Consider the following 13,613-nt stretch of genomic DNA (forward strand, 5'->3'; position numbering starts at 1 on the left):
ATCATTATCATTATTATTATTATTATTATTAACAATAATAATAATATTAATAACATTAATAACATTAATATAATTATTATTATAGCAAGAACACTGATGTGACGATAGAGGGAGCAACAGGGCCACGTTTTGTTATCTAATTCTGACTCAGTAGCCTACCATTTGAATGGCCTAAACGCCCATGCGTGGGACACCTGTGTGAGAAAATATGTTTTTCAAGTGGATGTGGGCGATACGTTTTTAGTCATATGTAATGCATTAACAACATAGCTTTAAGGGGTTGCCCTTGTCAACAGATGTGACATAAATGGAAAATTAACAACAGGAACAAAACAACAACATTCGTGTTTACATCAAACTTGGTTTATTCATCTAGCACGGGCACAGACAAACAGCTGTCAGTTAAAGTATTCTAAATATTGCTATCTTCCTCATTGTGGTCTTTAAAAACATTTCTTAAATTTTGAATTCACAATAAAAAGTGAGGTAAAAAGTAGAATTCTCATGCCAACTTATTCTAACCATAATCATATTGCAAATGTTTCTATATAAGGCCTATATGCATGTGAGATGAGATGGCCAGCTATAATCCCCTGTTGTCAGGCATCCTGCCTCCCCAGCTCAACAGCTCAAGGGCAAACTGAGGTTTAGGACTTGCCCCATCCAGCGCAATGTTTCGGGAAGACGCATGAATCTCTTGATAGCACACCAACGTTTCTGGTGCGGGTTTTTTATGCTTTTCCCGTTTGGAAATAATTTCAGAGTTATTAAAATGGAAGGGAACGGTGAGTTATTGGACCGTAGGTAGCCGTCGCACCTGTAGCTTCCAGTGAACCGCTTTCCAAAATGCCCAACATAAGGGGATTTGACAACTGGCATTCATCATCTGGGAGGCAGTTTTGACCATAACCTCTGGATTCGGCTTCGCAATAATAACACCGGCTTTTAGTCTCCGAAACCGTTTAATTGGAGTATTTTGTCGATTATAAATGAGGATCTGCCATGGGACAAACTAGTCATGGATTCTACTTGGGTTTTTTGGCCATTCTGCTCTTTAAAACCTGAAGAACTTAATTCTGGAAGCTATGCCGTAAATCACGGAGTTTCACACGTAAGTAGCCTATCATATTCATCCCAAATTCGGATCAATCATGAGTTGACTGAATTTTGGACATTAACCATTGTTTGTATTAAGTATTAGGCTTATGAATACATATATTACTAGGCCTGCGCATGTCAATGAACAATGGGATGAGTATCCTTGAAAGTTCATGCATGACTTTCAAAGTCACATTTCCAAACAAAAGTTTTTTTCTGCTTTGTTCATGCATGAATTAGGAAGGAAAGCTGCATAAACGAATGCAATGGTCTATATTTACTGCAGCTGGTAAAAGCTGCATGCTTTTAGACTATTCTTCATCTCTTAATCTTCATCTATTTTCTCAGAATAAACCAATAAACATCGTACACACTACACATTTGATCTGGGGTTATAAACAAAAACGTTTGGCACATATATGTGCATAGTTATCAAATAAAAGTACATTTGTTTGTTTTTCAAAATCTGCTTGAGCATAAAGCATCAATGTTGGGTTGGGTATTGAAGGCTTATATTGAGCTATAAAATCATGTCCTGTCTTTTAGACATCTTGGGACAATAGTGTATGTGAAGAGCACAGGAGGACTGTGTAGTAACTTACATTTGATCAAGACAGCTATTGTGTGTTATGATGACATTTTTTTTCACATGTATCTATCCATCTTATGAAAATAGCATGGTAGACTTGGCCTACAGTTATGTGTCCCCCAATAAACTCACTGGTAAGATTGAGTACGTGTAAGAGTTTTGGACATCCATGGAGGATCCACTCCTCAAGGAGGTACATGGTTTGATTGGTCACAGAGATTCCCCTCTTTGTAATTGGAAGGTTCATCAAACTCCACTCCCTTTAAAGTTGAGGGCAAACTATATACAGGTGTAGGGGGGGAGAGTGAGCTTGTCAAGTAGTTTTATCATAACAAACATGAAACTCTTTTTAAGGAGTCCTTATTGTAATAAACAGGCAACAAATAAACTATAAATCGAATTGCTTGCCCAGAACATGACCATGAGTCCATTAAAATAATAAATTGACACTTAATTTAATGCTTCAGATATTTCTAACTCCACAGTCAGCTTAATACTTCCCATCAGTGTCATACAGGTATTTGTTTCATTATCCGCAGAATGAGCGTTTTCCATTAACCCTCATTGTGGCGTTATATACATCAAAATCATTATCTTGTATCTGTAATGTGGTAATGCAGTGAGACTGAGACTATCTGTCTCTAATCACAGTAAAAGGTTTGGAGTTAGTAAGAAGTAGGTCATCCTGCTCAGTAGTGCATACCTATGCCCCAGGTTTCATAGTCCCTATAGTCACCAGCTGACAACTCTTTTTGGACAGCAGGCAGGGTGGTGGAGGTAGAAATCGGAGGTTGGGCTCATTGTAATGCAATTCCATTCCATGCATTATAATGATCATGTTTTTGGTCTCTTGAAACAAATTAGTGTTCACTTGGCTATATATACAGTACATACATACTGTATATACTTTGTGGTATGAAAGCAGTTGTAATCAAATCTTTCAAATCAACCTTTTGGTATTGTATGGATTATAGTATTACTGTTATGTACTGTATAAACACATCATATGTAAAAAAATAAATAATAATAATGATAATAATAATTTTTAAAAAAGGAAGAGGAGAGAAAAAGGAGAGAAAACCCCCTAAAAAACATCACCTCGGCAAAGCAAAGGTTGTTGTTTTCAGTAGCGTAGGGTTTTGGGATCATGACAAAAGCCAAATTGCCATCAAGTTTCTACAGTTTAATTTGAGCTTTGTGGGCACACAGTCAATAACTCAATGACTCCAGGCATCATCATCAGACACCCTACCTAAAACGGCCAAGCAATTTGAGAAGGCTTCAACACAAAGAGGTTATAAGGAAAGAAAACAAACAAACAAAAACTAACAAATGAAAAGACAATGTAAATCACTTATTTCTCATAGACTGGTGGTAAATCATCAGAAATATTGAGACAAAGACAGCATACTAAGGTTTGTGTGTTGCACAGTTTGATGAAGTCATGTTGCTAAAAGCTGTTATTGTGTAAGTAAAATCACAGAGCTGAGTAAGTTGCAGGCGTCACAGCCAAGATACACTGTGATTAACACGACAGATTGTCTGACTTTGTTTTGATGGAGAAGAAGATTGATTACTGTGGATTAGATTGTCCTGAAATAACCTCTATGGTTATTTCTACTCCTCCTAATGTCTGCAAAGAGAAACCAGGTCCAAGAACAGAAGTTGTATAGAACACAGAAGACTGATTGGACAACCCAAAATTGTAATGCAATTATTTTTCCCTATTTTTCCCTATTTTTCAAGAATTCCTCTCAACTTATAGGATTCAAATCTGACTGTTGAACACCTTTTGTTATGTGGCCAACCAGTTAATTGTTGTACTGTCTTTTTGGTTGGTGATATCTTCTCTCAGGCTTACTAATGCTACAGTCAACCACAGAAAACATCCTTAACTGTAACTGCTTCAATATGGGATGGTTGATTCAAAGGAAAACAAGAGGAAAGGATACATCCTGATTCTGGAATTTTCAGATATTTAGATCCATTTCCCCTTTTCCCCATCCCTCCAGTAGCTTAATATGTCGTTTAAGAGTGGCAGTTTTTGGTCGGTTGTTTTTGTGTGTACACAGCACATCATCAGATTGAGAAGATGATTAAAAAATATCCAGACTACCTTGAATTACCCTGTAGCCTATGTGACCTTCTGTACTCTCCTCTGAACTGCTCTCCTAACCCACGTGGGTTATGTACATTTATAGCATCATAGTCTGCTGTGATGGAGAGCATGATGGATTAATATGATGGTGGCAGAGCCCCTCTGTCTGTTAGGAGGGAATATTTGAACATAGAGCCGCTCCCAGGTGTACATTTCCCAAACCAAGGTGCTGATGTACTGTAATTGACTGTAATTCCAAATACATAAGATTTAGTTGTAATGTTGTTGTCATGGTGATGGAGAGTTTGGAGAGTTTGCCTAACATTGTGTAGCCAGTATGGCTCAGCCTGGTCTTTAAATCTTTAAAAGGCACACCTCAGGAGAATCTGTCTAAACAGACATACGGTACACTGAGGGTAGTTTAATGCTCGATCTTGGGTTATCATACTGTAGGTTTCTCTATTTCTTGCCTTTACTTTTAATGTATATCAAATAAATACATAAATTAGGCTAATTGGTACTTTTAGCCCTTTGTTAAATGTATTTTCTGTGTCATTTATACAGAAACAAAATTAGTAGATTTACAGCCTCTAGTGCAGTTGTAGTTGGACATTTTGGAAGGCACCTTATCAGTGTGAAGCCCTCAGTCAACTCTCTTTCCTGCTCTACGATGAATCTAATTATGATAATTATTTGCGGTGGGGACGACATCACATCTGGTTGCAATGAGAATTAAATTTCATTCAACTAAGAGACTGTGTAATGCATTTTCACCATTTCCTCCCCCCAATAAGCCGGCTTCTAAATTGAGACAGCCCACATTGGCAATATTTTCGCTGAGCGTTTTTGCTGTAGATTAAAAAAATGTTGACCTGATTTTAGGTTTATGTTAGGTGCCATAGACTGGGCAACAGTGATATAAAACAAGTGATAGAAGCACCCTTGCTATAAACCTCTATCGCGTTATATTGCTACAGTATCTGAACTTAACCTATTTATTCTCTGGCCAAATGGGAAAAACATTTCATTTATAGTGAAATGAGTGGATCTGAGATCAAACTTGACCAAGCAGATCAAGTGAGATCAGATAACTACTAGTGTCTGGCTGGGTGTGTGAAGGGATCAATGCATTTCAGGACAGGCGATGGGGGGTGAACTCCTGGGAGTTAAGCCAACTCTATGTAAAGGAAAATCTTTCTTTCTCAATAACTTGGTGTACAATAAATGTAATCCTTTAAACCTATTTTGACCCCTGAGGGCAGCTGTGCGACCAGTGATGCAGGGGCTGTTGTGGTTCTGCATCCCTGTCAAGTGGAAATATGTGTTCACCCAAGTGTTTGGTATATCACAAGTGATATCGCCATTTAAATATCTAGCAAAATTATCTCAATATGAGATTTTGTCCATATCATGCTGTCCAGTTTACTGAGGTTCATAAACCGACCCGATCATAGGACACAGACAATGGAGGCAAGAGGTAATGGAGGCAAGTGGGGAGACTTCAGTATCTTACACCAGTGCCAGTTTTAGTGGGCTTAATCCCCCTGACTGAGAACTATGGTTGCCCTACTTTGAAAGGGACGATTGGATAACAGGAAGCTGGCATTTGTCACTGGTAAAGAACTTAAAACATCGTCTTTCGGCATATGCACTGGATGGAACTCCCTCTTGGCCCTGCCCACTTCCAATCATAAAATTAGAGTCAATCCGGCTTTCGGGCCTTAGCTTTAAGTAACGCATTTATTGCAAAGCCCAAAATAGAGACCATAAGAAAGCCCTACTGATGGAGACACACTAGTTGTCTAGGTTGGCAATGACATATGAGGCATCTTTTACTGTCATCAGACTTTCCATGCAAAAACATACTGTACTAGAGCTCTCAAAACAGTCACCTTAGTCCTCTCACCCAGTATCTGCCTGGAGAAGTAACAGTATGAGAAACAGATGATTTACCATGGTTTTGGAACTGCCAGGTTAATGAATTATGTAATTTTCAGTGAATCATCCCCATAAGCTCCTACTCTAGTCTCCCCTTTTGTACTCTTCTGCCTACAGCTCAGTGCAGTTTCGTATAAGAGCTCTTTCAGTGTTTTGGGATTGGTCTTGACCTAAGGATCCCTTAGGGAAATCAGTTCCTGAGAGCTTACACAGACTGCTCTGTCCTCATGTCTGTTCTCATCTTGAACAGTGACACGCATCAGGAGAGCTCTGGGTTCAGATTGTTATCCTGTGAAAGTAGAGCCAGGTTTTGTCATTGGATGGATATGAAGGAGGTTCATGTTCATATCGAAGAAGTGTCTAAAAGGTCTTATGGTGTTTCAACAGTTATCTGCTCTGTATGGATGTCTATCAATCAATCAACCTGTCAGTCAATCAATCAATCAATCAAGTAGGCTACAATCATTCAATCATGTTGCATTTTTGCATGTCATTCACTACAGAACATTGAATTATCACCAATATTTCCCCTTTTTCTCCTCCTTCTTCACCTCACCTGCAGCTGTAAGTAAATTCTAGTACAGGAGAATCAGGATGAAAAGATGGCAGCCATGCTGTTACCAACAGGTCCTGATGCCTTGCGCCGGTTCACTCGTGAATCCCTGGCTGCCATTGAGCAGCGGATTGCCGAGGATAAGGCCAAGAACACCAAGGATTACCATGAGGATCTGGGGAATGTGGAGCAGTCCAGGCCCAGGGCCGACCTGGAGGCAGGCAAGCAGCTCCCACGCATCTATGGTGACATTCCTACAGGACTTGTTGGGATCCCTCTGGATGACATCGACCCTTATTACTTCAAGAACAAGAGGGTGAGTGTGTGTGGGGGTAGGTGGATGTGGGCAATGTGTGTGTGTGTGTGTGTGTGTGTGTGTGTGTGTGTGTGTGTGTGTGTGTGTGTGTGTCTGTGTGTGTGTGTGTGTGTGTGTGTGTGTTTGTGTGTGTGTGTGTGTGTGTGTGTGTGTGTGTGTGTGTGTGTGTGTGTGTGTGTGTGTGTGTGTGTGTGTGTGTGTGTGTGTCCGCTCGCACATGCGTGCGTGCATGTGTGTGTTGGTGGGGGTATGGATGTGGGCGGGTGGGTGTGGTTGTGGGTGGATGTGTAAGAGAGTGATTTAGTGTGTGTTTATGGGTGTGATGATATTGTTGGGCACCATTTTCACTGTCCATTGTGCTAATGGTCAAATGCTAAAAAGAACCTGCCTAGTTGGTTAGCTAGTTCAAATATCGTTCTTGTCCAGTTGTTTTTTAAAGGGTGACACAGGTGTGTGACACAGGTGTGTACGACTGACAGTAGCACTGGTATTTCTAAGAGCAGCTGACCTTGACCTTTCTCTAGAGCACTACTGCTTACTGCTACTAGCACACAGACAGTGTTTATTACCCCTGTGGCTGCGGCATCATAATCTGCTGGGGGAAAGTACTGTTGGGTTATTAGTCAAATTGAGATATTTTGATCCCAAAAGAGATGACATGTAATTTCTAATATGCGTAAAATTATTTAAAGGTGATGCATGTTAATTATGATGGACTATTAGCATCTTATCAGCAGCTTTGAAGGTTTTGAAACATGCCTGATGCGAACTACATAATTAGGCCTTATTTATCCGGGTCAAGTCATATTGAGATCCAAACATTTCTTTGTTTCAGTAATTAAATGAATATGATTAGAATCGTTTGTTTAGTACATTTGCGAATAAATACATATAACCTCCCTAATCTATTGATAAAGAGTAAAAGTTTGTCATTAAACCGCTAAAGGTCATTTTCGGTCAGTCTGTTGTGGGCACATAGTGTGAGAACATAGTGTGAGTCTTTAGACCTTTTAGTGAGGCCCTGAAATGGGATTACTAAGTTTTGATTTGCAGAGACAGTACATCAATCCTCTGCCCATTAACGGAGCGTTTATGGAGAGAGAAAGAGGACGTGGCAGTCATTCTCAGAGTCTGGTTTTTTTGGCATGTGATGCTCTGCTGGATGGGGGGATTAACCAAAGACGAATAAATATTTAAATAAATGCCACATCTGTTCACTAAAGGTTCAGCCTCCATTATCTGAGCTTCCCCTGTGCTGTGCTCACTATAGGTCTTTTGACAATAAGTTTGCTGTTTTCTTGGAAGACTGAAACACTGCTTATAGATGTCAACACAGATGGTAGACAACGTGGCAGCTGTAAATCCTGCCCATCACAGATTAGATTATTTAGGTCAGAAAAGATACATGTTGCTATTTGATTAATTCCAGAGTGAATCATTGAGTAATTAATAAACAATAATCTATCAAAACCCAAATTAGTTTCTGGAGTCAGGCAAAACGGTACTCTCCGGGGGCTAAGTGAAAGCACATATTAATTTATTTCTGTTTCTTCACACTCTAAACATAGGTGTATTGATTGTACATAAGTCCTATCTTAACCCATAAATCTGGTTTTATCTTACCCCAGAAATCTGGTTACTGTGTTTGATTGAGTGTAGTATATAGTGTACTGTATAAAATGCATAATGTGGTTTTGCCTTCAACCGTCACAATTGTTGTTAGTATTGTGGGTTTTTTTCTCCCTAGACTTTTATAGTACTAAACAGAGGGAAGGCCATCTTCCGATTCAGTGCCACGTCAGCGCTGTATATATTCACCCCCTTTCACTTCATCAGAAGAATCTCCATGAGGGTCCTAGTCCACTCATATCCTTTATGACTTCTACTGCACCTCTGTTTGTTTGTTTGTTTGTTTGTTGTTTCTATCGGTCGGTCTGTCTTCCGTGTTTGTGTTAGGGACTAGTCATGAGCACAGCTGTACACAAGGTGTGATGTCATCTCTGGTCACACCACATTATGTAAAAGAGTGATGTAATTATTCAGCAAGCCAGGTTGTTCTGTCTTTGTTGGTGTTAGATCACATTGTTATCTGTTGTTTTAATTAGAATAACTATTCTTAGAAATTATTGATATGGGGTCCATGGTTGGAAGCCTTATGAGCTTTTCATGATTGTTACGGTATTGTGAATGACGAATTCACTTTGTTTTCCAGAATCATAATTTTCCATTAGGCTGGTGTTAAGGTATATATGCTGGTCAGTAGGCCAAGTATGTTTGAGTTCCTAAAATATCATTAGTAATAGTAATTACAAATCTGCAGTATTTTTGTCTGTTTCTATTTGGCCTGTTATGACTTTTGTAAAGTAGGGAGTGTGTTCAGAACAGCCTATTCAGTACAATGTCACAGACATTGCAGATTAACTGGAAAAAATCCCCCAAAAGGGTACGACTTTCAAATCCTCCAAAATTTGAAAAAACCATAACCTGCATCCTATACTGTACAATAAGCCAATTTATCATATTTACAGATTTCCCGGAAGGATCCTATTGGTTATTTCGAAAGTCCAATTTTTGAAACAGATTTGTGCTGTTCCTCCCTGGCATCGCAAACGAAATCCCCTGATATCCCTCTTTTAATCTCCAAAATGAAATAAGAGCAAGGAGATTTCACGTCACGTGATGGCTGCCTATTCATTCTCAGACGGTCTACTCGTCCTTTGCATGCATGAGTGAATCTATCCCTCCTCCAATGTATTGTGGATTTCAAATCTCACTTTTAAATTTGACCCAAAAGCTGAGCTTATAGTATATTGTACTGTATTACTACAGTAACAGCAACCCTGCTAATCTAGAATAGGAGCAATCTAACATGCAAGCAAACATCATCCAAAATGTAATTTCAATTATCAGTGATGACATTCTGAACAACAAAATCCTAGCTTTCTGGTTGACTTCCAGAGTCCTCTCTCTGCATGCAAACTCTATGCTGAGTTACTCTGGTATAGTAGGTTGGAGTTTGCACCTGGTCAGCTGATTTTTTATGCTGTAGGCTGACAAGGTCCGTGGTGACCAGTGAGTTTATCGTTTTTGGTTATATTTAGGATTATTTTCGCTGAAAGCAAAGCAGCATGCTCTTTATTTTGTACTGCATATGAATTATGACAGTCTACATTTCTTGCAAAAACATACATTTTATGACTATAATGGTGACTGTAATGATACTGTATTGTCTTTGATACTGTGTGTCATTATATTTGATGTATCACTGAATTTCCTTAACTGTTATCCACATTGTTCAGCCTGTTTATAATGTGCACTATTCTAACCAACTGCTGTTTCATGGCCATGTCTGACCCGGCCCCATGGACCAAGTACCTAGAGTAAGTACACGCTTAACTTATGCTCAGTGCACTTTCCGTGATGATGACATGCTTCTCTGTGATAGGAATTTCAACTGTTCCATGTTTGTTCCAACGTTAAGCCTTACCAGGTTTTTTTGCTATGTGAATCCTGATTGGTGAGTCATTTCCAATGTAAGTACATTGAGCATGTGATTATCACTGCACTTGGAATGACACACAAGAATGCTAAAAAGGCATGGTAAGGTATGATGTAATTAACTGCTGCTTGAATCATTTTGCTTGATATTTTAGGATGCATCCTCTGGCCAATTAGCAGTTAGGACACCTGTTAAAGATGGTGGGGGGCCCCGATGTTTTTTGCTTAGGGCCCCATAATAGGTTGACCCGGCACTGATAATGATGGGGACAGAGGGGGTCTTTGCATGTAGCATGCTTGTCTGAGAAAGATCCCTGCTGTGCTTTAAACCATATTGCTGCATACACTCTCTTCGCTACATGCAATCCTCATCATCAACCATATAATGTATCTTCATCAAACTTGCATCTGAAATTGTGAAAGGTTGACTGTGGGAGGGACCGGTATAAGAAAGATTATAATGTTGATGAATAAAGAAAGATGCCATTCATCTCTAATGCAGTTTTTCTTCATCAATATTTTCAGGTACACATTCACTGGTATTTACACTTTTGAGTCACTGATAAAGATGTTTGCCAGAGGATTCTGTGTAGGACCGTTCACCTTCTTGAGAGACCCTTGGAACTGGCTGGATTTCAGTGTGATAAGCATGGCGTGAGTAGTAGCTTTCCATACCTCTCTTCAATGAGGCCATAAACTGTAGGTAAAACTAAGGTGTAAATTATAGCAATGGTTTAAATGAGCAGGAATGGTAGAGTCTGAAGTAAGCTGATGGTTAAAGACCTGATTGTGCTGTGTGATCATTTGGGCCAGCAGTACTAGGCCTTGGCACTGGTGTGCAGTTTGCACTGGTTATTTACCAGAGGGTACAATAAATACAGAGGGAGTACAGAGGGAGTACAGAGGGAGTACATGAAAGGTTGAACAGAACAGTAAAATAGAGGTTGAAATCAGCAGCAATGGTGAAGTCTTACTTCAGTAAAGGTGTTGATATACAATAGACAGTTTTATGGGTCAGGTTTGCCAGGTTTCTTTTATATTTTTCATTCATGAAAAAGGCATGTGAACTCAACTTGTGCCAAATCTGGCCATTAGACGAGCTGTTCATGGTGCTGAGAAAACAGCAGGGGGAAGAAATCATGTCTGTGTGAAACAGCAGATTGTAATGCTGTTTGTGACAGACAGCTCTGTCAGCCAACCACACAACCAGATCAATAAGAATTAGGCCCCACCATCTCTCCTGATCAGCTGTGTTGAAAGCATCTTTAATATCACCTGAACCTAATCCTCCTTAAATATAATTTGTTTTTTTTCTATGTTGTTTACCACATCTGTACTAATATACCAATATTCTATATGATTTTTAAGCAATCATGTATAGTAGGTCCTCGTGGTTTGAATGGCATTGTGATTTAAAGAAGCCCATTGTGGAGGTCATAGATCTGTGTGCCATGACTCAGTGCTTATAATGCAGATGGCGGATTAGTCAGGTGACCTATTTATGATGCACTATTGTCTCTGACCAATCAAAGGGACATAAGGTGTGTTCTGTTCTGTTTGAATACAGAAACTGCAGAAAGTTTTTGAACGTTTTTTATTATGTCTTTGAGATTTATGCCCGTAAGTGAAAAGCAACAAATAAAATATATTATTATTGTTGAACTCATTTCAGTGAGATACGTTTGACAGGTTATTTGTATTTTATTCTGATATCAATAGATATCTTTAGATATCATGACCGACTTACAGGATGTTTATTAACCGGCAATACAGTATCTTTTTTATCTTAATAAAGGGGTTGCACTTCTCCATCCACCTTCTGTCTTTTTGATCACATATACCAGAGATGTCATAAACAATGACATAAACAGTCTCTGCATGTACTCAAACCCAAAGTCTGTCTAGTGTTGTATTATCCTGATGCTGCATTGTTAGTGCTAATGTCACTTCTCATGTGTTTCTGTAGCTACTTGACAGAGTTTGTGGACCTTGGCAACGTTTCTGCATTAAGGACATTCAGGGTACTTCGGGCATTGAAAACCATCTCTGTCATCCCAGGTGAGTGACGCTGTTATTAATATTCCATTTATTGGATACGTGGCATATGGAATCATTGATGACTCAGATCCTCTGTTGGTTTAGTGTTGTGTCTGAAACCCAGTATGTCTTATGGAGAGAGAGATACTATAGACATTATTACTGGTGAGTCTGGAGACATGAAATTGATCCTATGGCCATCCTGGGTTCATATTGGATACTTCCTCAATACTTCACAATTGAAAGGACAATGTACCGTACAATGCTTTGCTGAAGTTAGCTGATGTCTCCTAATGTTCATGTGGTGGATGTGCTGTCTCCAATAGGAAATTGTTGGGACACCGTCTTGTATAACTGAAATATGAAAGTCTCCTCCAGGTCTGAAGACCATCGTGGGCGCTCTGATCCAGTCTGTGAAGAAGCTGGCAGATGTGATGATCCTCACCGTCTTCTGTCTGAGCGTGTTCGCCCTCATCGGCCTCCAGCTCTTCATGGGCATCCTGCGTCAAAAGTGCGTCCGCAGCGCGGCACACTGTGTCAATGACTCCTACAACCCCAACGACACCTTTGTCTGCAACAACAGAACCTGGCCCTCCTTGATGGACTTTCAAACCAATGAAGGTTAGCCGTATAGAGATCTAGAGTCAAAGTATTGTCGCTTTTCATTGGTTAAGCAGTGTGTGAGAGAGGAAAGAACTGTTTATATTTAACATTCATAAACCAATAGTCCCTTTTCTGTTCTTTTCCACTTTTCAGATAATTTCTACAAAGTTGAAGGAGCAAAAGATGCCTTAATATGTGGATTTGGAAATGATGCGGGGTAAGTCAGCTGTTGTTCTTGCTATTGGACCATCTATGCTTATACGCAATGCAGAGGGTATTGTGTAATACTATAAGTTGGTTAGCATGTAATGGCTTTTGACACCACAAATCCTTAGTCTATACTTCTTGTTTATATTGAATCGTACAGCATAAGGGTTTGGAGAAGCGCTACCTCTATTCTATATATATAGTATTATATATAGTATTGTTGTTTATGAATTGTGACATATATTCTCTATGTACGTCACAATTCCTAAACAGCAACAATAAAGCACTTTGACTTTCAGTATTTCACTAAAAGGAGGATGTCATAAGGGAAGTGGCAGTCGCTATGAAACGAACACAATCCACCCTGAGTGTTGGTGTAGCGTGTGAAGGGGACATGTGGTGGTTAATCGCTCTGCTCTTCACGGACAGTCCCTTGACAGTACATGTGGAACATGGAGCTGCCAGCTGGAGAGAGAGAGGGTTGATGGGGCCTTTTGGGATTTCATCATTTCAAAAGCTCTATGACACGTTTACTGTAGGTTAACCAGACAGATCACTTTGGCTACTAATTCTATGGATCTGAGTGCTGTAGTATAGGTAGCTTTAAGACAACCCACCCATTATCTTATGGTCAGTTGTATTACAGGCCTAAGAAATAATTCTGTATGTGTTGTTA

At 39.5% G+C, this 13,613-nt stretch overlaps 1 protein-coding gene across 1 annotated transcript in view; it reads left to right on the forward strand.

Moving 5' to 3' along the window:
• Nucleotides 1-6,325: 6,325 nt before the first annotated feature.
• The window catches only part of LOC310819227 (sodium channel protein type 2 subunit alpha-like), a gene marked incomplete at both ends in the record, with an annotated part of 29,505 nt that continues 22,217 nt past the window's right edge, over nt 6,326-13,613 (forward strand). Inside the window, 7 exons of the mRNA XM_083690471.1 lie at nt 6,326-6,592; nt 8,340-8,467; nt 9,892-9,972; nt 10,616-10,744; nt 12,057-12,148; nt 12,506-12,748; nt 12,884-12,947. Coding sequence (XP_083546597.1) covers nt 6,326-6,592; nt 8,340-8,467; nt 9,892-9,972; nt 10,616-10,744; nt 12,057-12,148; nt 12,506-12,748; nt 12,884-12,947 — 1,004 coding nt within the window. The remainder of the gene's footprint in view (nt 6,593-8,339; nt 8,468-9,891; nt 9,973-10,615; nt 10,745-12,056; nt 12,149-12,505; nt 12,749-12,883; nt 12,948-13,613) is intronic.

Source organism: Argentina silus (assembly GCF_951799395.1).
Source record: "Argentina silus genome assembly, chromosome: 18".
NCBI lineage: Eukaryota > Metazoa > Chordata > Actinopteri > Argentiniformes > Argentinidae > Argentina > Argentina silus.